The 27967-nt window shown below is 46.7% G+C and overlaps 1 protein-coding gene across 10 annotated transcripts in view; it reads right to left on the bottom strand.

Annotated features, from left to right (window-relative positions):
- Window positions 1–27967, bottom strand: part of CASK (calcium/calmodulin dependent serine protein kinase) — a 2777982-nt gene that overhangs the window by 1510212 nt on the left and 1239803 nt on the right. For all 10 annotated transcript variants that reach the window (XM_069636511.1, XM_069636508.1, XM_069636509.1 and 7 more), the window contains exon 7: window positions 2694–2869. In XM_069636511.1, the coding sequence (XP_069492612.1) occupies window positions 2694–2869 (176 nt within the window). The remainder of the gene's footprint in view (window positions 1–2693; window positions 2870–27967) is intronic.

Raw genomic sequence — 27967 nt, 5'->3', positions numbered from 1 at the left:
TCAGGAACCAGACCTCTCAATTTGCCTTCCGGAAAGCCATCAAAACCATGCTCTTTAACTATCCCGGCTCGTGCTATTCTGTTAAAGTTGCCAATCATCCCAAAACCGCAGAGTTCCAACACTTGGCTCTCTGCTAACTTCTAACCACATTACCCCCATCCTCAAGGTACACTTCATGTATTTTATGTCCGTGTTTGTTTCACTCTCTCCAATGTCACCTGTCTTGTATTGTTTCACTGAAACCACATTTCCTATGTTTTCCCCGTTTGTCTTCTTGTAACTAAGCAGGTTTTGCCTGCAACAGTGCCACAAAGCCAAGGGCTGCTTTGTGCGCTTTATAAATGTAAAAAATAAATTAAATTTAAAGCGGAAGAAGATTTTTTCTGGTGAAGAAAGTTCCATCTCCCATCCCTAGCGAGGGACGCCCATGCAGTATGGAGGAAAGGGGACAGGACGTAAGAGTAAGTACGAGTCTGTTTCGAGTGTTTGAATGTCATTCAAGAGTTTGAATGAAATTGTACATGTGTAGGTTTATGTGTGTGACAGTGCGATGTGTGAGTTTGCAGGGAGGGTAAAGGGTGCACAGGGCAAGGGGCAGCATTAAAGATTTACAGTAGCAGTACAGAAAAATATTGCGGCAGCAACGTCATGAAAGCAATATATTTTTTATGCTGGCATATACTGTGGGCACCAGCATCATAAGACTTAACAGTGGCAATGCTGGCATACAGTGTTAACATGTTTTAAAGTGATCCTGTGTACTATTGGTGACTGGCATCCATTGTATTTTTTCATATGCTAACAGAGAATAGATTGTAAATTGTATGGCTATTTACTTCGTTTTTCTCAAAAATTGTTATGTGCACCATTTCACCAACTATTCGGAACAAAATATGCTTGCTCACTGATGCAAATTTTGGGGCAAAGTAGTAAGGAGATATTAATGCCCCTCCACTGGAAATATTCAACAACCACCACTAAACTTGCTCCATTTATAATGCTAGTAACCCCTCATGAGCTACCCCCCCCCACACCCAAAGATTACGGTAGTAACACCTATTTAAAGGGGAAGTTCACTCAAAAATGTTATTGTCTGAAAAGATGGGCCATAATAAAAATATATACAAACAATATTTTTAAAGAAAGTTCCTATATACATTTTGAGCGAATCAGGCTCAAAGTAAAAAATGTCAACACTAGAGGGCATCCATTTTGTGAAATGAATGAGCCTCCTGTGCTTTTGTTAAGATCTGCTCATGCGGCAATAATGAAGCAAACGCCACCTGTTGGTAGCTTTTGCTTATTACAGCCGGAAAGCAGAGAATGCCGTCAGGCTCCTTCCTCCCCCGTGCTGCTAGTGAGTGCTTCATTGTGCTATTTTCCCCAGGCTCCCCTGAGCTGGGGGAGCCCCGGGAAACTTATATCGAAAGTCCAGGCAATTATAAATGCAATGTTGTTGTATTTATGATCACTGTGGCTTTCATTTAAAGTCTCCCAAGCTCCCCGAGACAGGGGAGCCCGGGAGACAAAGCGAAAGTTCCTGTAATTATAAATACAACCGCGTTATATTTATAATTGCCAGTACATTCTCTGCAAGTCTCCCGGGCTCCCCGAGGAGCTCGGGAGACTTCAAAAGATGGATGGGAAATTATGAATATAATGTTGTTGTATTTATGATTGCCGGTACTTTCGCACTAAGTCTCCCGAGCACCCCCGAGCCGGGGGAGCCTGGGAGACGTAAAGCCAAAGAGCCTGCAATTATAAATACAAGTGTGTTGTATTTATAATTGCTGGTACATTCTTTTAAAGTCTCCCGGGCTCCCCTGGCTGGGTGTTTGGGTATTTTGCCGGCTGTGGACGGAGTTTTCATAATTGCTGCGACTTTAGTTTTCAGTTTTCTGTGCACGGTAAACTAGAAAAAAAAAAGTTGAAGCAATTATGAAATCTCCGCCGGCGTCTGGCGAAGTATTTATAATTGCTGTGCCTTTCATTTGACGTTTTCTGTGCTTCCCAGGGCTTGGGGAGCGTAAAAAATGTGAAATGAAAGTCAAGGCATGAAAGTCTCTAAATGTTAAGCTTTGCTCTGGCAGCAGTAAGCAAAAGCTCCCAAATAGGGGGGGGGGGTTTGCTTGATTATTGCTGCCCGAGCGGGGCTTAACACAAGCACAGGAGGCTCATTCATTTCACAAAATGGATGCCCGATAGTGCTTGAAATGTTTTATTTTGAGCCTCATTTGCTCAAAAGTTTACATAGGAAATTTCTTTAAAAATATGTTTTGTATATACTTTTTTTTAATAAGGCCTATCTTTTGAAACAATAACATTTTTGAGTGAACTTCCCCTTTAGGGTATCCCATTGCAGCAGTTTCTGCACAGGGAATTTTATTGTGGCATTTTACTGTGGAAAATGTGGGACAGTTACCAGGATGCAGGGTGGTAAAACCGAGTTTAATGGGTGCAGGATAAGGGGGGTAATGAAAGAGGATGACAGAACATGGGTCTCGGGGCTGGCCCCAATAGAATGGATGTGGTAAATTAGGAAGTGTCCCAAGCACTGAAATGGGGTATACATCCTTTTGAAAAGTGCCACAAAATGACACACTGGTTTGGGAAGAGTGGAGCAATCACTATATAAACATTTCTATTATTAAAGTGATCTTTACCAAACAGTTCTACAATGATTTTCCTTTTACCTTGTATTTTCCTTTAATAATGCCTTCAAACAATCTTTCCTTTGTTCCGTAAAAAGGCAAGCACCCACTTAGCAGTATAAAAAGGATCACTCCACAACCCCAGACATCTACAGGCTTCCCATAGGGTTCTCTTTTTACCACTTCTGGAGCCATAAAATGGGGTGTCCCGACTCGCCCTACAAAGGAATGAACGAAAGGTTGTTAAAGTTAACAGCAGGTCTACATTTTGAAAAATAAGAATTTTTTCCTAATTCAATATGCATTTTAAACTGCAATCTTCACAGGTTACCACCATCTTCACAGGTCCCCACTATCATTAATCTGTAATATTAGTTTGAAACACCTGGGTGGGTGTGACCTGCTAATACAATAGCTACATCAATGTACTCCTCTGTGCTTTAATGCAGGTTTGCTTGGGGCAGGCGTTGCATTAATGCTTTACCAAACATTTGTCTGCATTAAAACAATGCTTCGTCTTTAGGTTGCATTGACTTGATCATTGTAACCATTACCAGAGTTGCACACAGGCAACACCACCACTTGTTTTTCACTGAACAGCTAACTGTAGGTGAGACTCGTTAAGAAAGGAGTACCATATGTTGTTAAAAAGAAAATTGTTGCAAGGGAAATATGTGCGATCACAGAGGTTGTCAGTACAACAGAGGAACCCATGAACTAGCCAACTGTCAGAAAGCAGAAACATTTTGATTGCTAGGAAATTAATGCATCTCCATTACTGAGAAATAATGAATTAGAGGACTGGTATTATGTACAAAATGCCAGTTAAACATGCCGTGTGGACTGTGACAGGACTCAACTAGGTCAAGAAGCACATAGTCCTTAATAATCTTAAGAAAGATATTGCACTTTTCCTGGTCTATAGGAAACACTTCAAATGTAAGGCAGCAACAAACCGGAAATGCTGCATCTTTGAGGTCATATGCTTGCCCACTAAGGATAAACTGTCCTAATATTCTGGCTTGAAACTACATTTGATAGCCAATCCTGAAATGAAATTTCGACAACTGATAAAAAAAGAAATTGAAAAAAAAACTGTGGAAAACGTAAAAAAAGTGTTAATCTAAAAGTCAGAAATTGCATACATGCAAACATGCCCCATCTGAGAAATACTAGTCCAGCCCGGTTTTTTTTTTTCAATCAATCAAATGTATTTATATCACGCAGCCTTGGACCCTGAGGCGTGAGGGCGCAGACAAAGTCAAGTACAACGTAAATACAACATCAGCCACATAAAACATATAATTATAAATTTAACGAAAGTGAGGGAGGATGCGTAAATTCCAGAACGGCCAGAGGTAGCCAGTTTGAGGATGGCTATGATCCAGGTTGGGTGCTAACAAGGTGGTCGATGATCAATGAAGGAGAAACATGAAAAACACCTTACAGTATTAGGCTGCAGTGCGAGGCTCCTTTGGGGACATATTTACATCGTGTTAAATAAGCCAGCAGAGAGCTACCCCCACAACCGTCTATGACACAGTCAGAGTTAGATTGACTACACCAGTCACTTAGATCAAGTCTGCGTAAAACCATCAGATCGGCCAATCTGACGACCCCAGGACCGGTTCTCTGTCGCAGCCAAGCCAAGACTTTAAGAAGTAAGGTTTGTTTGTATTCAATTCCTTCCTGTCTCGGGATGTTGGTGATAACAATGTTCCATGATGAAATCAAAAGTGCACGGATCAGTTATTTTGGGCATCTGTGATTTTTTTTTTAGAAAACATTGTTGGGTGGCTTCTTGGATCCACCAGTACCCATTACGAATTGTTTAACTGCAATTGGCTAGAGGTAGGGGCCGGTGATAATTCCTTTGCTGATTTTATAAGGTCCGCCACAGGGCAGTTGACTCTTACTTCGGAGACTAATGTAGGACCATTGGCTCCTAGGGAATGCTCAATGGGTGGACCAGTTTGCGTGTCCTGATCTCTTGTGGCCCTATGTAAATTAGATTGGCATGCAATGTCTGCTTTAAAAGATGGTGGAAATACCACCGGACTGGTGGGCACACCCGTCTGGGGGAACAGGGATGCATTTGATTGCTGTAAATCAAGGACCCAGTCCTTTAGTGCGTCCACAAGAGTACCCAGGTCGAAGGGGCTGGTGCAAAGGAGGAGTTCCTTGGCAACAATGGCCATGAGAAGGGGCCATTGTTCAAGTTGGGTAGGTACATCAGGGGTACAGGAGCTACTTTGGCTTTTATGGCAAACGTCCCCCAGAATCCTCTTTCTCAGTCGCCCCCAAACACTCTTGCAGGTGCGTGTCCCCCATGTGCCCATACAATGGGTCTGACACCCCATTCCCTCTGCACTTTTTGCCTGAGGCCATGACAGCCAATCAAAGAGTCATGTGAGGGCACTTGGAGTGGGCGCAGTACCCTAGCCACAAGTTACAAGTAAACGATCACAGAGAAAAGATTGTGTTGTCTCCATCAAGCGAGAGCTTATCCCGGGGGCTTACTGCAGGCCAATACACATTTGAGCAGGTAAAGCTTACCGCGCTAAACTCCGTCCATCCTAAACCTAGTTCCCAGGCTTCTGAACACGATTCCTCTGTGTGCCTCTGCGTTCTGTGAGGGCGCCACCCAAAGGCTATGGGGCAGTTGTAAACCCCTGGTGAACAGAAGGGAACGCAGAGTGCCGTAGAAAGCCGAGGAAAAAACCGCAGCAGGACCCGCTAATGCCACGGGGGCTGGTGCTGCTCAAAGCTGCGGCTCGCCAATGCTAGCAACAGAAAGATTAGAGGTAAGGACCTCTATGATGCATTCCAGCTATCATAAAAGACCAAGAATGAAATGTAAACACTGGACCAGCCTCTGCCAAAGTGAATGGGGTATGTTGGCATTTAAAAGAATGCATGCTCGAGGGTGCTGTGGTATTAACTATAAGACTACATAGTGAGACTGTTTATACCATATTCCGTTTGCTGGGGTCATATCCTCACAGCAAAGGCAGTTAGGAATAACCCCTCGCACTGAGGGTGGTTTTGCAGCAGAGAATAGCACTTATACCAGACACTGCTTCAGAGAGTTGGTAAGCATCTCTGAACTATAGCAAGAGGTCCTTCTGCTCTTTGGTACCTGACAAGTTGATTAGTCATAAATATTGAAGCAAGCCTTCCACTAGTACTCAGGAGAGCCAATACCCTGGTGTGAATTATCTGCATTAAAACTTCCACTCTACATAGTTTAAATTGGGAAAACAAAAATGTACACTTTCAAAACTATGTTTCAATATATGGGATACATTACTCACCGTAATCATATCTGATGCTTGTATCTGCTTAGATTCACATGCTATGCATAGGCCAACATCTAGTGGAAGCTGCAGAGTATTACAGTTGTTGTTTTCGAAACTCAAAAAGGGACGTCGATGGGGTGTGCCAGTAATACTATCCCTAGTGTAACGTCCACTGTACCCATGACCCTTCATGCGTCGAGGTCCCTGAGATTGTTTTGTTTCAGACATGAGGTTGCATGAAGTGTAGCGCGAGAACAGGTGTTCTAAAGCAGATAAATTGCAGATAAAGCTCATAAAATCATCTATGCACCTTCTCCAAGGGGAGGAAGGGTGGGCGCGCATCTGAATCTAAGCAGATACAAGCATCAGAAATACGATTATGGTGAGTAATGTATTCCTTCTGAGGATTGTGGAATCTGCTTAGATCACATGCTATGCATAGATTATCGAGTATTGTTAGGAGAAGGTGGTGGGTTGTGAGAAGGACCAGCGGCAAAAAGATGTTTTAAAACCGCTTTTCCCACCTGTGCATCTGCTTTAGAGTGCGTGTCAATGCAGTAGCGCTGAGTGAAATAGTGTACTGAGCTCTATGTAACTGCTTTGCAGATGGCGTTCAGCGGGACGTTTGCGATAAAGGCCAAAGTAGCTCCTGTACCCCTTGCGGAGTTAGCTCTTGGTGTGATAGGCAGTGTTTTGCTTGATAAAGAGTAGCAGAGTTGTATGCATCTGACTATCTATCTGGAGATGGCATTTTTGGAAATGCTGTCTCCTTCTTTACCTGGTGCTACGTAGACAAACAGTTTGTCTGTTTTTCTGAGCGGTCTGGTCTTGTTTACATAGTAAATGACCGCCCTCATTACATCTAGTGTATGGAGTTTATTCTCAGCTGAGCTTGTTGGGTTGTGAAAGAAGGCCAGTAGCTCAATGGATTTATGTGAAATTTGGAAATTAACTTGGGTGAAAACATAGGGTGTGCTCTTAAAACCAATTTGTCCTTGTGGATGACAAAGAATGGTTCGTGCACTGACAATGCTTGAAGTTCACTGACTCTTCTTATGGAGGTTATAGCCACCAAGAAAGCAGTTTTGTATGTGAGGTGTTTAAGACTTGACTTATGCGCAGGCTCAAAGGGGAGGGGGGGCGCGCAATGAGCTTTGCAAGTACTACATTGAGATCCCAGCCTGGCAGTGGGTTCGAAATAGGAGGGTAGAGTCTTTTCACTCCCTCCATAAATGCCTTCATGACTGGAACTTTCCACCATGATACTTTATTGTGAGAGGTGGTGTATGCTGATAAAGTCTCCAGGTGAGCCTTTATAGAGTTAAAGTCTAACCCTGAGTCTAGAAAGTGGAGCATGTAATGAAGAATGTGGGATGGAGTACATTCTATGGGGTTTATTTGTTTAGACTTGCACCAAATTACAAATCTCCTCCACTTGTCGAAATAACAGTGTCTGGTTTACGTGCCTCCTTGAGGATATCCATACACCGTTGTGATAGATTAAGATGTCCAAACTCTATGACCACAGGAGCCACGCTGCCAAGTTCATTGAGTGAGGTTGAGGGTGTAATGGTCCCCTGTGCTGCCATAGCAAATTGGTCTAGCACAGGGGTTTGATGGGATCGCACATCGCCAGTTTGCGCAGCTGTGTATTACAGGGTTGTCTTGCCCACATGGCAGCAACTAGGATGAGCATCATCTATTCTCTGTGAATCTTGTTCACCACTCTGCTCATTAGTGGAGTTGGGGGAAAAGCGTAAGCACATTTCCCTGACCAACTCATCCATAGGACGTTACCCTTGGAGTCTGGTTGGGAAAACCTGGGCACGAAGTCTGGGCATTGCTTGTTTTCTCTTGTAGCGAAAAAGTCTAGCGTGGAGTAACCCCACTGTGAGAAAATGTGCTCTACGAGGCTTGTGTTGAGGCGCCATTCGTGATCTTCTGGCAGGGGATCTCTGCTTAGCGAGTCCGCTAGGGTGTTGAGTTCCCCTGGAACATGTTGGGAAGTCAGGGACATCCCATGTTTGAGTGGCCTTTTCCATATTTTCTGTGCTAGCTTGGACAGATTTGAAAAATGTGTACCCCCATGCCTGTTGATGTAGAAAACTGCAGTGGTGTTGCTGTTAGGATCGAACCGACTGACTTGTCAGCTGCGCTTCAAATGCTTGTAGTGCTTTGAATACTACTAGAAGTTCCAGCCGGTTGATATGGTTCTGTGCAGTGATGGGAGTCCACAGACCAGGTGCTGTGAGATGAAGGTGATGTGCCCCCCACCCGGAAAGTGATGCGTCTGTTGCAACTACTGCTTGCACCGCAGGATTGTGGAAGGCTTTTCCTCTCAACAGATACTCATTTGTCCACCAGCGAACGGTTTGTACTAGCGATGGTGAAACTACCACTAGATCGTCCCACTGACCCCTTGCCTGAGAACACTGTTTCACCAACCACTCCTATTATTGTGGGCATGCACAATCGTGCGCGTGGGACCAGGTAAATGCAAGATCATGCAGAGCAAACACAGTTTTGCATACGCTTATCTGGTGACCGGCTTGATACTGAGGTATTTGCAGCAGTATGTTTTGGATTCTTTCCTTTGATGGAAAAACTAGCCCTTCTTCTGTTTTTATGACAGCTCCTAGGAACTGTTTGATGTTGTTTGGTACAAGGCTCGATTTTTTCTCGTTCATCGAGAAACCTAATTGGAAAAGAAGGTTTATAGTTCTTTGTGTATTTTGCCTGCACATTTGGGAGTACTAATCTGATCAGCCAGTCGTCCAGGTAGAGGTACACTGGGATTGCCTCCCTGTGCAGGTGCGCTGCCACCACCGCCAGTACCTTGGTGAATACCCTTGGAGCAGATGCTGTTCCAAAGGGTAGCACTTTGAATTGGTAGTGCTGGTTTGCTATCCTGAAACGCAAGAATCTTCTGTGCGCTGAGAACATTGAAATATGAAAATAGGCATCTTTCATATCCAAGGTTTCCATGTAGTCGCCCCGCTTAAGCAGTGGTATTACTTTCTGAAGCGTTGTCACACCGAATTTTTGTGGTTTGACATAGGTGTTTGCAGGGCGCAGATGTAATGCTAGGTGCATTGTTAGATCTTTCTTGGGCACAAGGAAGTACGTTGAAGAGAAACCCTTGTTTACCTGGTTTGCCGGGAAGATTTCGACAGTGTCCTTTAACAGCAGTGATGCTACCTCTTCCACCAGTATGCGCTGTTCCTCCTTTGCGGTGGTTCTCGGACGCGGGAAATGGTTGGAGGGTCACTGCAGTAACTCCACGCAATAACCGCCCGCTACGGTTGAAAGCACCCACTTGTCCGAGGCGATTCCCTCCCATGCGTGGGTGAAATGTGTTATACGTCCTCCTACTGGAGTGGCTTAGGAAGGGACCTGAACCGGGTGGTCATTGCTTTGGAGGAGTTGCTCCACCTCTGGAAGAGGAGTATCCCCCGGCCACGAAACCTTGAGAGGCCTGCCCCTGATTGGAACCCCAGGATCCCTGGTTTTGGCCATATCTGGAACCCCTATTTGAATCGTGTCCCCTGAAGCGATGATAATTGTTTCCGCCTCTTTGGCCTGATGGTTTGTTAGTAAGCTGGCCTAGACTCTTAAGAGTGTCATACTCTTCCTTGGCACTCTTAACGCATCCTCAACCGCCTTGCCGAACAGGACATTAAGTTCGATTGGCATACTGAGGAGTGTTGCCTGCGTCTCTAATTTGAAGCCTGATTGGTGAAGCCATGCATGACATTTAATAAGGGTACCTTCTGTGATGATTCTACCAGCATTATCTGCTGCATCCAAGTTATTTTTCAAGATGCAGTTAGACACAGCCTTTCCTTCTGCTACTGCAAGGGATAGTTGGGACTTTAGAGGCTCTGGGGCTGAGGCCATTAAAGTTGCAATCTCCTCCCACTTGTAGCACTTGTAACTTGCCAGCAAAGTGGTGTTGTTGCCAATTCCAGTTTGATATGCCGCTGATGTGGTCACTTTTCTTTCGAAAGTGTAAATCTTCTTGCTCTCATTATCGGGGGGTGCGTCTGATGAAGCGAGAGGTATTCCTGCCCTTTTCCTGGTTGCGGGTCAATTAAAGCCAGTGAGCCTGGCTTTAATTGACCCCTGATGTAGATTGGGTCAGTGGGAGCTGGGCGGAATATTTTCTCAATGCGGGGGGTTTACTGCCTGCGTTAGATTAGGGGTTTCCAGAGAAGGCTGCATTCTTCTCTGTACAGATTGCAATATGGGTATAAACTGGGTTACAGCTCTTTTTTCACCCAAAATGTCTTGGACAAAATCTTTGTCAACCTGTGTCTCCCGAGTTTGGATCTGGAAATAATCTGCTGCCTTTAGGAGCATGTTGTTAAATAGTAGCTGGTTATCCACTGGTGAGTCTGCCACTGGCGGGTCTACCTGATCTGAAGAAGGTAAGATGTAAACTACATCATCATCATCATCATCATCGTAGCAATGATCTACTTCCCCTGCGGTTTCTTGCTCCTCAGAATCTGAAATATTGGGGTCATAGAGATCGACATGGTCTGGGTCCTGCTGAGGTGCGTCTTGAAGGGTGTCTGGACGTGCCCTTTTTGCTGGGGGTTGTGATGATGTGACCACACCAGTTGGCAGCGTGGTTTGGAAAGTTTGGATTGCCTGAGGATTTCTTTTTTCTTTCAAATCGGCCATAAAGGACATGTGTTTCATCACTATCAATATTCTCAGCAGACCACAGAGGAACTTGAATAGTTACAGGAGTGGGGGGTTGGTCAGGAGCAGGATGCTTCTTGTGTTTCATAGTTGCAGACACAGAAACCTCCCCCTGGGAAATACTCTCTCTCTTCATGTGAAGTACTCTCTTCCTCCGTATGGGAATGGTGGCTCTTCAAAGTGTGTTTTTTCAAAGTTCTCCCTTTAAGAAGTGTCTCTGGGACATCTTTTTGTAGCAGACAAGTTAATTTTGAGGTCTGTTGGTATTTTGCTGATCTCAACCTTAATGAAGGTTGTCTAATTTGGTCAGATGGGGGAGCCGGAGTCGCGTCTCTTGACACTCAGTCTTCGGTGGTTGTATTGGACACTTGGTCCAAGTTGGATTACTCTCGACTTTTGGGGCCTGTGGTGAGGCGAGCGTGATCTCGAATGCCCAGAGGACGGGGAACTAGGGGACCTTCCCCGCAACGCCATGTGCGGCCCTGCAGACGGTGTTGCCGTCTACTTTCGTCTCTGGGTTGTGTGCTTGCTGTGGAGTGTTGTGTCTGTGCTGATGCCACCATGCATTGTCCTTGTAACAGCGCCGCCAGCCTGTGTGATGGGGTCGGAGACTAGTACGTGGGAAACTGGAGGTTCCCTTTCACCTTCGTCATCTGAGATGAAGCGATGCTGCAGTCGCTGGAAGGTCCCTCCATGTCCATGGCGGCCTCGGCCTGCATGGCGTGGTGGGCCCAACATTTGTTTTTTTCAGTCCTTTACGGTCTTGGTAAGCTGACACGCTTTACAGTGACCCTCGTCGTGATCCCTCGGAAGACAGAGGTTGCACACGCGGTGCTCGTCATTCCAGGTACATTTCTTATTACAGTTGGGGTAAAATTTAAAGGGTGTATTTTCCATGACTAATTGGAAAAGCAGCTTAGCGATAATAAATGGGGAAAGGGGAAATATGCATTCTCTTAGTAGCCTAAGATATGTCCAACCCCCAATCTCCTTACGGTATGGACCGAGGCCCAGAAGAGGCCTTCCAAGGCCGTAGGAGTGTCGTCAAGGCAAGTTCTGCGTGCAGCAGCATTTGTCCTTGAAACTGTTGTCGAAGATGTTCGTCGATGATCAGTAATATAAAGGACAGAAAGAGTACTATCTCTAATTAGTTGATAATTAATGGCGTTAGCCAAAAAAGGAACTCTGCTTTTTAGCATCCGACAATGATGGTGGAAAAAAAACAATCTGAGGGACCTCGACATGTGAAGGACCATGGGTACAGTGGACGTCACAGAAAAAGGAGACATGGCCGACAAACTGCCCTTCCAAACCCAATGACAAAATGGAACTGTAGAGTGATCATGAAGTCTTCGTCAGACGAAACAGATTGAAGTTATTCTTTCATGACAAATCGGATAATAGCCACAGCAATGAAATAGTTAACAACTGGGACACAAAGTTAGAAATAAAATCCAACTTGACTCCGGACATAGGGCGCAACCCACAACTGGATCGATTTATTGAAAGTTTGACAGAGTGAACTCCACTAGACAAACTCATTCAACACTCGTCACCCGACAAAGTCACGAAAGTGGGCTATAAACCTTTGAACAACAAAGTATTATGATCAAACCAGCAGACACAGGATGAGCACTTGTCATAATTAACTGACTTTGCACCCAGGCAACTTTCTGACATAGCTATTACTAAAAGCTGTAGGACGATCCAAACAATATAAAAGAGAACTCAAAAGATCATGACGAAACTTCTTGTTTGCAGATCCGCTTGAGCGCCTGGGGACCAATTCCGATTGGTGACAGTGTATGGTACAAATACCTTTTACATTTAATATATGCAGGACACTACAGATCTACTCCGCAAATTGGATGATATAGCCACATCCCAAGGAGCACATTACTAGCAACCATGGATGTGGAGTCACTACAGAAACATTCCCCCCACCCCCCAATCAACAGCATTGAGGCATGTAAGAATGCGCATGGTGATCATAACATGCTTGCTGACACTATAGGCAACTACAGAGAATTCAGCTACACTCACAACTATTTCACATTTGGTACTGGTCTGATACGTGCCATCAAATGATTGGGAAGGTCATGGGTACTTGAATCGTGCCCCAATATGCACATTTACTCATGGTACAATTAGTGACCAATGACCTTGCCACCTGTGACTGAAGACCTTTACAATCCCTGTGCTACATCTATGATATCCTCCCGATTTGAACTGCTAGGGAACAGGATCTCCTTAACGTTCATAAAAGATTGAATGAATTTCAGCAACCTCCAACTCTACAGAAAAAGTTAATTTCTTCAACACCACCATAACAATAAAAGATGACCAGCTACAGACCACAGTATATTGCAAACCAATCAAAAAGACCAGATATTTGAAGAGCGACACGTTCCCCCCCAGTGCAAAACATCGAGCATACTCAGACACGAGAACGGGATAAAACTTTGAGATCAGACTTCATAAACAGATCATGCAACCACATAATTGTAGACAGCCAGACTTACATGGCAACACTGATCTCCCAGGATAATCTCTAATAATACAGAGATGGGGGTAGTGGCGTGAAGGCAACCAAGAGGCCGCACTTTCTCAAGGCTCTTAGGAGATGTGAGCTACACGGGCTGTATTAGATCTCTCTCAGTAACAGAGACCCACACAATGGCAGAGGATCAGCGTGGGAGTGAACAATGCAGTAATGGTGTGTGAGAGCTGGGCTGAGACTCTTAAGAAGTACTGCGTACAGCACAAGGCCTCCCCATTGTTGTGGAGTAGGTCGTGAGCGTGCCATAGTCCCATGGAGAAGAGACACACACCGAATACCAGTTGGACCTCCTGCTACAAGGTGACACACATGCAGAGACCTGTGCTCAGCAGCACATGCAGTGTAGTGTAGAGCACTTCCTGGGAACATTAGAGGAGACGCAGGCCAGGAAAACAGGCAGCATATCATGCAGAGCACTCTGACTGTTGCAGTTGGTGGGTCCAGGGCACAGGTAGAGTGCTGCGGGCCACAAGGTGGGCCCACTCCGGATGGTCCTTCCCTTTGGGAAACAGCAGAAGAGCTGCACCAGGTGGGAGAATAGCAACACGCTGCTATGCACTGAGATGGAGGAAAGAGGCAGTACGGCCATCTTAACTACAGGCATGGGGATTAACCGTTGGACAGCAACCTCATCATACCCAGACCAGGCATACTGTAGTCCCAGGGTGAAGAGACAGACACAGAATAATTAAGTGTTACTCACCGGCGTGACTAACGTACTCCTAGTCCATAGTCCCCTTTACTCCATCCTGTATGCCGTCCCTCGCAAGTGACGGGAACCTCTTTTCCACCAGAAAAAGATATTTCCCTTTTAAATTTACTGGCGTGCGGGGGCACAGGCTCCCTTAACCCCGCTCACCGGCACCATACTAGAGTCTCCTTTTGATTTGTCAGCTATATTAGAGTCTAAGCACTTGACTGGTATTATTACAGGGGGAAGGATGGTGGGATGTATGGAGGAAAGGTGTCCAGGAGTACGTTAGTCACTCCGGTGATTAACACTTAATTACTCCTACGTCCTGTCCCCTTTCCTCCATCCTCCAACCTGTATAGGCTATTAAAACTGACAACGCCCTGGGGAGGAGAGCCTGACCTCTTAGGCAAAAAGATTGCGCAGCACCGCTTGGCCAAATGCTGCATCAGCCTTGGCACTTGTATACAAGCAGTAGTAGGCCGTACAATAGCACTGTTTCGATCTTTCGCAAATAGTGTTTTATAACAGGGAGAATAGAGAATCTACACAGTTTCCAGAAAATCAGCTTCATATGGGATAGCAAATGTGTCATTTAATCATCCAACATAGCTCTCTGCATATTTATGGACAATGTATTGGTTAAGTTATAGCACAAATAGCGGAGGGACGCTACAAGCTCAAACATTTCGGTTTCAAATGTCCACCACATAGTTTTAGGTTTCTTGTTGTTGGTACAAACCACCACCTTGGATTTAGACCCATTGGACACCAAATGGGGAAATAACACCACTTGTAAACCAGTGGTAAATCCATGGGACCAAGTGGTGGTAACAGTAATGGAGTTTGGTAGTATTTCGGCAGACTTACTACCGGAATACCGCCAAACTGATGAGGCCCATTGCGGACTACGTTGCCTATGGATCATACACCACTGACTGGGCTGGCTGGGACTTTTCAGAGTTCAAATCAAAACCATAGTAATCATACTATGTGCAGTCATTAGCAATAAAGCCCATTGTATATTTTTTCTCCCTTTTGTATGTTTCAACTGTCTCGGCTCAATAATCTTTGTTAGGTTTCCAAGCATACGTCAACACAGCAATGGTATTCATGCTCTTTGGCCATATATCCCTACATCCAAATAGGCGCAATGAATATGGGATTGTGGCTTGGAAAAAATGATGTGGCTAGTGTAGTCATGTGTGCTGGTTAATGTTTTGGAATGCTTGCATCTGTGTGGGTGTACTGCAAATGCTTTAATAGATTTAGTCCATGTGGAGGAGCACATAAGGTTTCCTACATTTGGGGATTGCAACTTTGTCAGTGGATCTGGTATATGGAGCAAATTACTACTTTTGCCATCATTACACAGCAACAGTGTAGGACCTGGAAGTACTCCAAAACACACAAGAGTGCATACTCTCCCATAGGTAGGTACAGACACTGACACCTGAAGGTGCCCACAGTGTGGCAATGGTGGATATAACTTATACATCAGTTTATTAAAGCGTGTTGTGGCAGTGAAGTTGTTTTGTGATTTGGGGGTAGAAACTGGGTTTGGGCATTTTTTTTTAGAGTAACTTTGTGCACATAATAGTGGGTCTAGCATCAGTAGTCATTGTGGTAGTTATTGATGGTGGGATGGTATGCCTGGGTGCTAAGTGTGGAGTGCAGTCTGTGTATGTCCTGATTTGGGTAGAATGTGCCCAGATGTGACTAGGTTGGTGATGATTCTTTTTTCCAAAATCATTTGCCGAAATGAAGTCTACCTTAAAAATAAAAGGTTGATAGACATGCAAGTTTGTAAACATGGTTTTTAGTTGCATTATGCATGTATTCTCAATAGGATAACACATTATCAATTATTCTTTGGCCTATTCCCACTGACTTCACCGGCCAAACTACAACATGTATTGCTATGGCAGTTCACTGATACTGGCTGTCTGGGTCTCTACTTGGTGTTTCTGGCTTGTCTTCCTTCAAACTAATAGTTTTGAGGTGCTGTTTTTCAGTTGCTTGTGGCTCTTTTTCTCTTACAGTAGCTAGCATATGCCCATAGGAGCTACGATGACTTCAAGCACAGTGATGTTGTAGTTGGGAATATTGCCTTTGTTACACTTTATGAATCCTTTAAAGTGATTGTTTCACTAAATTTAGCTGGTTACTTTTGAAAATCAAACAAAAACTAAATTCTTCCTAACACTGTTTTATGTAGTTCTATTGTAGTACTTTAGATGTGGTAATCCTGAAGCATTAATCGTAGTGGTAAAAACATATATGTTAGTTAGTAAAAAGTGTGTTCCAATGTACTTGTTTTACATTTTTTTCATTCCTGATGGCAAGTTCTCGAATTTAGGACAGCTGAAATGTTTTATGGCAGTGTGAAACAGACCCATATCGGGGGAAGGGAGAATGTTTAGAGGAGTTTCTTGATCTTGACGTACATTCAGCAATGTCGCAGATTAAAGGTTCATGAGTATATTCTTTTTTGATGGACCTTGGTTGGTGTAATCCATCAGGGAGATAGAAATTAAAGTTCATTCCATCTGGTGTTTTGTGACGGGTGCACACGTGGGGTTATTCCTGAGTTGTATAATGTTTCAGACCATTTACTGGTATGATATTGACTTTAGTGGTGCAGTATGGACCTGTGATGAATATGTAGTTGTGGATCTATTGTGTATTGTGTATAGTCTACGGTTTCCTACTGATACAGGGCACATATAGCAAATGAGACAACTTCATGGGATCTTGGGTTTAAGTTGGTGTGCTGGGAACTTATTTGTGAGATAATGCATAAGTGATGTTGTAGACCAGTATATTGGTGACAATGGCATGCTTAAACTCTGTGGAGATGTTTCGTGCAAGCACTTTATAAACTCCAGATTGGCTTATGATGCGGTGCATGTGAGGTTTGATGATGGATTTGTAGTCCATGCCAAGTGCATCCGTTCAACCTACCAACTTGACAGTGTTGAATAAGGGAGGGAGCTTTGTGAGGTAAATATTGGGTTAAAAACATAGAAAACATTATGGTTTAATCTTCAATTTGTGAGTGTTGCATGAATGAGCAGGGTGTGTGCGGTTGTGTGTATAGATGCATAAGTGTATTGTGGATATGAATGGCATATGTCCACCCATTGGTAATGGATACAGCTCCAGCAATGGTGTAGTACATTGGCTGATGATCTACAATCAGGTTGGGAAAGCTTGATTATTTTTAGGTGGTACATCGTACAGTGTACCACTGTGGCGTCGTTTCACAATGGTGGGGCTTTATTATGGTGCATTGCATTACTCATGTTGCTTAAACATTAAAGTTACTCACCATAGTGACTAGAGTACTCATAGTCCCCTTTCCTCCATCCTTGTGGGCGTCCCCAACATGGGGACAGTAACAGAACCATTGGCAGCGCAATATTGAGCTTCTACTTCATATGTAGCATTGCGTGCGGGGCACGGTCTCGGGCGTATGAACACCCCGAGGCCCCACCCTCCAGCGCCTCACCTCAGTCCCCTTTGAACACATCGGGCGCTTCGATACCTGACTACACTTACACATATTAGCACTTGGCATTCTAACAGGGTAAGGTGGGTGGGACATAAGGGGGAAAGGGGACTATGGACTAGGAGTACTCTAGTCACTACAGTGAGTAACTAATTACTGATACAGCCCGTCACCTTTCCTCCATTTTTGTGTGCGATTCCACAGAACAAGAAACATAGTGGAGCTGTGATAACTTGCCTCATATCAAGGATGAAGCAAAAAGGTTCAAAACGTTGCATCGCGCCTGGAGCTGGTGTCCAGTTAATAGTGCTTACATAAGGCCGACTGAGTGGCCCAAGTAGCTGCCTTGCTGATGACATCACAAGAAGTGGGTCTCTGAAACACGTCGGCCGTGGCCTTGGTTCTGACCGCATGAGCATGAATCCCCTCAGGAACAGGTTTGCCCATTGCCGTATAAGCCTCCGGAATGGCCTCAACTATCCAATGGGCAAGGGAAGCCTTAGAAGCCTGAGAGCCGGGAGAGGAAGCCCCAAAAGTTACAAGCAATGCCTTGGACTTCCTGAAGTATTTTGTCAGAGAGAGAGAGCACTTAAGGACCCTCTTGAGTCCAAGGAATGCAGGGCCCCCTCTGCCTCTGACTGCGGGTTAGGGAGGAACACCAGCAGGCAGATTTCTTGATTCAGCTGAAATGGAGCGACCACCTTGGGCAAGAATTGTGGATGAGTGCGTAAGATTACCTTGTCGCTGTGAAATGTGGTGAAAGGCTTGCATGAAGACAACGCCGGTAGCTCACTAACCCTGCGTGCAGAGGGGAGAGCCACCAATAAAACAGTCTTTAGCGCCACTAGGCGGATATCCACAGAAGCCATCGGCTTGAAAGGCTTGCATTGCAAAGCCGCCAGAACCACATTGAGGTCCCAGACCGGATGAGGACTATGCACCGGAGGAAAAAGCCTAGACAACCCCTTAAGGTGGGCCATAACCACCCAGTCGGCTGCCGAAAACACATGCTATGGGGAATTCTCTTAAGCTCCGATATGTCATCCAGAGGTCAGGTGACAGGGTCCAGCCCCTTGGTCGCACGACCAATGAAGGAACTTAGTCCATTTGCTCTTATACTGGGGCTGAGTCAATGGCCTTCTGGCCTGCTGAATGATGACCCAGTTGTCATATGAAAATTGAGTGTGTTGAAGCCTCAGCTGATCAGGAACCAGGCCGCCAGGGCCAGTTTGGCTGGCACCGGAAGTTCCACTTCCCCGCCCTGCTGTGTCAGGAAGCCCCTGCTGGCGATTGGAAGATGGACATTACCCTGGGAGCACAACTGCAGCAGATCTGAAAACCAGGGTCTCGAAGGCCAATAGGGGGGCAACCAGGATGGAGGGGCAACCAGGATGAGGCTGCAACCAACGGATGCCTGGAACTTGCAGAGAGTCCGTCGGAGCAGAGGGGTGGGTGGGAAAGCATAACACCTGCAGCCTGGCAAACCGTTCTGGAAGGCGTCTCCCAGTGACACAGACCTGCCCATGAAGCAAACTGGGGGCGCTTGGCATTCCGGGGGGTTGTAAACAAATCCAGGTCCACGAACCCCCATTACTGGAACAGGGGCATCAAGAAGTCGTCGTGCAACTCCTACTCGTAGGTGCTGAACCCAAAGCGACTCAACTAGCCCGCTTCTGCATTGCTGTCCCATGGGTGGTGAATTGCCGAAATCTAAATCCCCTCCGTCAGGGCCCATTCCCAGATCGATACCGCCTCCATGCAGAGGGGGGGTGAATGAATGCCACCCTGCTTGTTCAGGTAAACCATTGTAGTAAAATTGTCCGTCCTGACCAGAACAGACCTGTCTCTGATGAGGGGTAAAAACACCTTGAGAGCCAGGCCCACTGCCCTGAGCTCGAGAAGATTGTTGTGCAGGAGGGCTTGTGTCCTGATCCCATGCGCCCTCAATTGCGAAGCCCTCCAGAGTAGCACCCAGCTCGAAAGAGGAGTCCGTCGTCGTCACCACCAAGGTAGGCTCCAGCCGGGTAGAGGCGGCTCCCACTGAAACATTGCCATCAAACAGCCACCAGCGAAGATCGGGCAGCAGGAGCGGTGGTATTAGGATCCTGTCCGACTGAGACCCCGCCTCCTGATCCCAATTGGCCACCAGGTGGAGCTGGAGGCGTCTCATCTTGATGCAAGCGTGCTGTACAGTGAGCACTGAGGAGGCCATCAAGCCCAGAATGTGCTGGAACCACCATGCTGAGGTGGTTGGATTGGCCAGAAAGTGTCCCACTGCCTTGCGGAGGGAACATAAGCCTCTCGGGCATGGGGGAACACCCGCTGAACGGTAGTGTTCCAATGCACCCCTGGGATGAGCAGTTCCTGAGACGGGCATAACTGATTTCCTCTGGTTGAGGGAAAACGACAGCTGATGAAGGATATCCGCCAATGCACCACTCTTTCGAATGACACCATCCTTATCAGCCCGTTGTCCAAATAAGAGTATAGATGATGGCCCTCCAAGCTGAGGAGGCCCGCCACTTCATTCATCAACTTCGTAAAGACACGTGGGGCAGAGTTCAGACCAAAGGGAAGCACCTTGTACTGAAACTTCCTATGCGGTTGATAGATGGGCACATGCAGGTACGCATCCTTGAGGTAAATACAGGTTTAGAAACAACAGGTCCAGGACTACCCTCAGTCAGCGTGGTTGTTCTTGGGTACCGCAAAAATCCAGGAATAGTAACCGAATCACCTGTCTACAAGAGGAACCGGTTCTATCGTCTGCATCTCCAAGAGCGAAAGGACCACCCGTAAGAGAGCCGTAGACCCGATCTGACGAAGAGAAGGAGAGGATGTTAGAGGCAATGACAGAGGAAGACTGAAGCCAGTGAAGACTACGGATAGGATCCACGGGTTGCTGAAAAGACACTCAGGTGCCCTGGAATAGAGCTAAATGACCCCCCACAGGCGAGCTGTGTTCCCCGACCTTCACGTCACTGCTTCTTGGGGGTGGGTGCAGAAAAACCCACACAATGTCCTCTGCGCTGCTTCCTACTGTTGTCGCTGGGCAACCGGTCAGGCCTCGGTCTGTATCGCGGTCCCAGACCCCCTTGAAGCTGAAGGTGGTGTGGGGCTTGAACTTAGACCTGCCTTGGGACTGAGGGAAGGATTTCTGATCTGGTTTTGTCAGGATGGCCAAGGACTTAGTGGTTTGAGTGGAGGTTTTCTTCTTTGTCAATGCGTCATCGGTCGACAAATGAAAAAGGTTCATGCCCTCAAAGGGCAGATCCAGGATCTGCTGCTTTACGTCAGATGAAAACTTAGTGACATGTATCCATGCAGTCCTTCTCATCTCGACCCCAAGGCACAGCCCTCTGCCGCTGTGTCGATTTCGGAGACCGAAGACTCCATGAGGTCCTGCACAATGGCCTTGGGGTCTGCCAAACCGGTCTTGAAGGAGGCTTCCTTGTTCGAAAAGAGGTTGGGCATAAATTCCGAGCTCACGCCACAGCTTCTGGTTAGTCGCAGCCAAGAGGGCGTCAATGTTCATTTGCCACAGATGCAGTCCTGAGATGGAGTAACAGCTCTTTCACAAGGACTTGGTCCACCTTGAAGAACTGGAGGTGGCTCCTGCGGAGGAACAGCGATGAAAACAATGGTTTAGAATACAGGGAAGCTGCAGCCACCACAGAGGAATGGGGTTGCGGGTGGGAGGCAAGAAGGATTGGCTCCCCGTCCATCAGCCTAAACCTGCTGTCCAACTGGGCATTGGCCCTGGGATTCTCCAGGACCTGCAACCTGCAGGACATACTTCTGGAGGGGGAATGCCAGAACAGTGTGGTGTGTTTCCCAAAGTCCTCTCTCAGCACACCTGACTCTTGGGGGGGGTTTACTCAGGAAGAGGGACCCCCCCCCTTCAAGAACTCCGCCAGGCCCTGAAGGCTGTCATGAATGGCCTTGACCGATGCAGAGGGCCCATCGCCCTTGGTGTCATAGCCCCCTGCCCCTTTTTTCACAGACGGAATCGAATCTGGGCCCTTGTACACAGGTGCTAGAGGGTCCCACCCCTCAGGTCCAGAGCCGCCGAAAAGTCCAACGGCTGTCGAGGGGGAGGAAGTGGTACAGGAGGAGGTGGAGGTGTCTGAACAACCGGTAGGGCGTGAACCGGTGGAAGGACTGGCAACGGGAGCACAGGAGGAACGGGAGAACCACCCAGAGGAGGGGGCAGGAGCACCGCCACCCGAGGGATGACCTTCACAATGTCCTTCAGGAGCCCTTTCATCTGTGGGTAACGTATGAGGAGGAGGAAGTGCTCAAAGAAGCGGTCTTCACTAGCCGCTGGGTCCCTCTGCGCCCTGCCCACCGAGACGCGGGACCTCTGCTCCTGTTCAAAGCGCAGAGGTGCCTGGTGCATGTAGCTGTACAGCTGTGATGGGTAGATGGAGCCCTGAGGGGACCACAACCCTGCACAGTAGGATCTGCTGCCGCTTCCAGAGGAAAGGGGTCTGGGATTTTCCTGCAAAGTCCACTCGATGGGGGCGAAAGCACTGGCGGGAATTGAGCTGTTTCCAAGATGGCCGCCTCCCCACGTGTCACTCTGCCATTTTGAAGCCTTGCGCCACACCCTGGTTGGGAGCGCGTGGAGGCCCTAAGCTAAAAGAGACCCCAGATACGAGAGGATACAACTTCATACACAGCCTCGGATGGAGCTCCGGTAGGCAGGGACCCCTCGCCACCTGTGCCGGTAGCCATGCTGGATCTAGCCGAGGACAGACTGTTGGAGGTGGAACTTGACAATCTGTTAACCCCTGGGGTACAGGATCGTCCTTCCGAGGCCTCTGAGCCCCTCAGTTTAGGAGCCGCTAGCCTGGGAGGCATCAGGTCTGTCCCCGGACCGCCCGGAAGAGCACCTGGGACCCTCAGCTGTGAAGCCAGTAGCCTTAGAGTCCTCTGGCCTGCCAGAACCTAAATCTGAGGAACCCCGATATGTGCAAACCCCAGGGAAGGAGTCGGCATGCTGTGGAGTCGAGCTGAACAGAGGGCCTACCTTGTCATGACTAGAAGTCCTAGAGACAAAGTCCTTAAGGTGGGATGGAGAAGAAGAATGGAAGATCTTCCTCCACCACGACAAATGATTCCTCAATGCCCTGTGACCAAGAGCGCTGCGGGCCGGACATGAGTCCCAGCGATTGTCAGGACCAAAACCACTCAAGAGAGAGTGCATGAAGGCCCGAGGCCGGGAACGAGCGGTCGCATGAGGCACATCACGTGAATCCGCCTGCAGCTGATATGCGCCGGGGGAGGCGAGGCATCGAAGTGAAGTGGAATAAGAATTGAAATTAACATGGAGCAAGCGGAAAGCTAAAAAAGTCTCTGCAGTGGGTGCCAGGTCTGACGCCATCCGTGCAAGGTGCCGGATAATGGGGCCTCGGCAGGACAGAGCCACGCCCGAGGCCGCGCCCTGTGCACTATACTACATTTAAAGGGCAAGCTCAATGCTTCACTGCCAAAGGTTCTGGTACCGTCCCCGTGTTGGGGGGAGCCCACAAGGATGGAGGAAAGGGGAAAGGATGTATGAGTAGATGCAGGTGGTTGTTATATGTTTTGCTTGCATGTTGTCATGTGTAATTTATGTTCTGCCGATTCCTTTGCATAAGGGAGCATGCAGGGTGTATGCAACTCTGTTGTACGGTGTCTAGCGCATTCCACTATGAATTTGGGTTTGTAGTCTTTAGGTTATGACCTTTTTACCCCAGTGTGTGTTGTGAGAAACCTGAAGGTGTCACACCCGCTAATCCCCGGAGATCTGTCATCCAGGTGGCCAGGACACAGCCATCGCTATTGGATTCATTTCCTGGGGGTGGACCAGTGCCGGAGGATCACCTGGTTGGGGGTGGAGGGGTCTTTGGGAAGTGTAAGTGGGACACCAAAAGGTGATACGCTGTACCCCCTTACTTATAACACCTTTTCCCCCATCCTACCACGTAGGATATTTAGAAACTCTACTACACCCTGCCCCCCTTTTCCTGCACAAACACTTTCTCACACTGCGAAAGACAACGGGCTAACACCAGAGCCGTTTACCTGACATGTCCCAACACAAGGGTCAGGCAATTGCCAATAACTATACACACCCAACGGCCCTTGACGCTTCCCCACAGGGATAAAGGGCGGAACACGAGTGTACACTTCGATCAAGGCTGAACACACGAGGAAGCAGCTATTCTGGGATGGCAGTTCAAACAGAGGAGAAAGGCAGTGGAAACCGAAAGGACAAGGAGGGAACTGCTGTTCCCCTTTCCAAATTACAGCCTTAAAGCTTTCAATAAAAGAACAGTAAAACTGGGAATTGCAGCGGACGATTGGTATGGAAGATTTCAACGGTACACCGGACCTTCCCTCACTGATAGCCAGGGCAGGGAAAAGAGCTTGCCGCCGTCGTACCGTCCCTGACTCCAGCAGAAGAAAAGCCAACCAGTTCAGTACAGCCGGGGAGTCGGAGGAAACCGATAGTGGGCCGGACTGTGTTAAGTTCAGAGTTGCAGTAGCAACATTTGCGTGAAAGAAATTAAGATAATAGACAAAGGTCTTTTGTGCGCAACCAAGGTATTTAGGTTAGAGTGGTCCGGCAACACGTGGGTGCTCATTCGAAAGACTAACGAATGCCCACTCCTGAACAAGGAGGATATGTTGAGTTGAGAAAACTACAAGAACCAAGAGGCCCTAGGGGAGGCCAGCAAGAGAAGTCAAAGTGGTCAAACAAGGGTCAAGTCAAAACCCCTTGTACAGTTGAAAGTCCATGTTGTGAATTGAAAAGCTAAGTGAACTGCATTGTGGTGACAAACATGAACACGACTGAGGGATGTCCACTTTGAATTGTTGGTCTAAGCCCGACTGAGGGAAGCTGACGTGAAGTGGATCAGACCCTGGCTGAGGGGGATCCTCAGGTGAAGAGTAATGGACTGACATGAAAAATAATAGAAGTAACTTTTATTTGTTGTTTGTGATACATCAGGACCTCTGAAGCAACAGACTTTGCATAAAAGAGACTTTGGCACAGAAGGTCCCGATATTGTAAAAATGAACTGTAAACTCAGGCCAGAGAAGCCCAGAAGTGTTCTGTGCTCGAGAGTCCCGCCTTGTCCCGTGCTTCAAACATGGGGAAGGGAGACCCCGGCCATAACATCCTGACTTACCATTTTAGAACACTTCTTTCTTTCTTTATGAACATTATCCCACACTATTATGTAGCATAGCCACAAGGAACAGCAATATGTTTTTCTTCGTATATGTCTTTTTTATTTGACTAGACTCCACTAGGACTCCACTAGGACTGTATTATTTGATGATCGTAGCTTGCTCCTATCTTAGATTTAGGTTTAGATTAGCCGTTTATTGCACCCATTTTTACAGTTTAATAAAAACCCTTGAACTGTGATCACTTGTGTATCTTGCTTTGATACCATGCCTTCCTTACAGTGTATAGGTCTAGGATTTCTCCCTGTAAAAATGTTTCAACAAGGCGTTAGGTCCCGGATATTACATATTGTGCAGAATTAGTTTTTTTTACTCACTTATTCCATGGAAAATTCTGCCAGTTTGTCTAGTTTAATGCAGTTTTCAGACGTCCTTTTCAATCTTAGGAGGTGGTGAATTGGGCAAGGGTGGTTGGTAGGGTCGGAGATGTGTAGTTGGACTTGCGGATGATTGTGTGCATTAGACCATCTGTTAATTCCTTTTGTCCCTGTAACTTTACTGAGTATGTGTTACATATGTTGGATATGCTAGTATGGTCGATTGTGTGCATGTTGGACAGTACAAACTTAATTTCATTTGTCCTGGCAACCCTTCTGCGCATGAATTACATGTTGAGTGTGCTATTGCAGATTTTTGTGTGTGTTGCATAGTATAAACTTCATTTGCTTTGGCCCTCCGAGTCTACTGCACATGTATACAGATTGAGATATTCTGCAGCCGGAAAGTTATCTTGCATTTGGCTGACCCAATTTGGAAATCTCGTTGGCTACATAATGCATCTTTCAGCTCCGTGGAAGTCGTCATGCAAAAAACGGGTCTATTTTTTCAGCTTTCATCCTATTTTAGGAATTAAAACATTGATGAAACTTTGCCAGTTCTGGCATAAGTGTTCCGATTTGGCCAGTTCACCGGCATTTTAACTTTGGAGGGGGGGGTGCGGGTGAGGGAGGAGAAGTACAAGACAGAGAGAGAGAGAGAGCAAGCCCAGTCCACGTTAACCGAAGCTCTCATGCAGAAAATACTTTGTCAATTTAATCAGAGAATTGCTGTGTGAGGAAGGGCAGAGCGCCATATGCGGCATGCGTTGAGATGAATGAAAACTATCAACATAGAAAAAAATACTGCACTTAAGCAAGCATTTCGCTGCAATGTACTTCCTCCCAATTATGCAGAGGCATAGCAATTGTAAGTATACTTTGTTCAACTTAATTTTTAGTACATCAATGAAACATCATCATAATATCTATACAAGATCCATTATACAGTCTGAATTTTAAAACAGGATTTTGTGAACTCAGACAACTAAATCCGCAAGCTGTGAGAAACCGGACAGTGTTTTCCCACTGACTCCCCCAGGATCTTCCATTCAGGTGACCAGGGAAGGGCCATGGCTTTTGGATCCTGGTCCTGGGGGTGGACAAGCAAGGTAGAATCACCTGAGTGGAGGGTCACAGGGGATTTGGAGGAGAATACCCAAGGGCGAGACATGGTATTCCCCCTTTCCCAATTGTACACCAACCCGCTCTCAGTCAGCCCTAATAGGGTATTTTCTATCACACCCCATCTCCAACAAGTACTGGGACGAGTAAGAGGCAACCGAGAATAATGAAGATCACCTATAGCAACAACAGAGGGATACAAAGTGAAGCCTACCATCTACCACCTTTGAATTGTCCCACTAATAGAGTCAGGCAAGGTCAGGCACGCTTCTCCAACTGTGCACACCTGACTGCAATTGACTCACCTACAGTATATACAGGGTGATTCAGCCAGGGTCACAGAGCGAGCTAGGGTTGCTGGATGGAACCAGGAGCCCATAGAGCAGAAGCCTGCAAGGAGAGGAGCCCGGAAGGACCGATGGAGTGAGGTACGCTGGCCCGCTGTGTGCGAAGGGCTGCAGCGTGTCAAAGGAGCAGTGTCTCCAGTGAGCATGCGCGGGATGGAAGGCAGTCTATTAGCCTTGTTTAGGCAAGTGCTCATTCCCCTGGGATGTGTGCAGATCCCTGGAGTGTGTGAGGCGAAGGTGGCATTACACCGTCCTCGACCCAAACCCATTTGAACTGTTTTGACCTACTTGATGGCACTGCGCTACTGTTGATGAGTTTCGTGAAGCAGGGAGAAACTCAGTAGCGTGCGGGTGACCCGAGTGGGAGCAGAAGTGCTGTGAACGGAAGAGCCCGATGAGCAAAAGCAGGAAGCAAACAAAGAGAAAAAAGGTAAAGCAAAGCAAGCAAAAGCAGGAAAGTGGCAAGAGAAAGAAGGCAGAATGTCAGAAAATGCGCACTAAAGGCACGGAAGTAAAGAAAGAGAGCAAGTGCGCTGGCGTTATGAAAGCAGCTAAGAAGGGATGCGAGAGTCCCGAAAATCAGGAGAGAGGCACTAGCAAACCGAAACAGCAAAGAGACATTGAGAAGGAAAATGGACAATGAGGAAAGGGTGAGAGTAACCTGAGCATGAGAAAAGGGTGCACGCGACCCACAGGAAACACAGGTTGCACAAGAGCACAGTGAAAAGTTAATAAATGTGGAAGAGGCACTCAAAAAGTGGAAAGAAGGTGCAAATGTGCCCGACAGGAAAAGGTGGTGTGCAGGATGCACAATAACGTAAAGAAAGGATAGAGTGAAAGAGGCACAGAAGAGGAACAAGTGCCAGAGAATAAGGAGGGGGGTTAGAGGTCAGAGTGATTGCGCCTGGGAGTAGCAAATAACACAGAGTTCTTGAAAGTCTCTGATACTACTACCATGAAAGAACTGTACAGTGAAAGGTTCATCCTGACATGAAGAACTGTTTATGTGAAACCAGAGGGGCCTAGGCATAAGGAAGGGAAACCCTAAGAAGCCTATTAAAGACATTGTTGAACTTTGCAACGAGAGGTCTAGACTTGGGGAAGGGAATCCTAAGAGGCCTAACAGGAACAGTGTCTTGTTTGTTTGGAACTGGAACATTCAAAGCTTGGTGAAGGGAACCCCAAAAAAACAGAAACCTTGTGAACTTTATTGGTTTGCTGCAAGAGCCCTACATAGAAGGTTCCAAAGACAACCCTTTGAGTTATTTTGAACTGGCTGAACTACACCTATTGATAAGACTATCTGAAACCAACTGTGGTTTACATTTCCTTTTGAATCACCATCTTTCCTTCAAGAAGAATCCCTATCACATTTGTTCTAAGAGTGAGGGCAAGCATAGGTTTGGACACAGACGAACTTTGGTTTAGGACTGAAGGACATTGATGGCCCCTTAGAAACATCAGTTGAGGGACCAACCCCCCTAGAGTTAGGGCCAGATAGGCATTGCAACCACCCCAAA

This window comes from Ambystoma mexicanum, chromosome 7p, assembly GCF_040938575.1.
Source record: "Ambystoma mexicanum isolate Mex_15411 chromosome 7p, UKY_AmexF1_1, whole genome shotgun sequence".
NCBI classification, from domain to species: domain Eukaryota; kingdom Metazoa; phylum Chordata; class Amphibia; order Caudata; family Ambystomatidae; genus Ambystoma; species Ambystoma mexicanum.
This window is presented reverse-complemented; position numbering and strand designations above follow the sequence as displayed.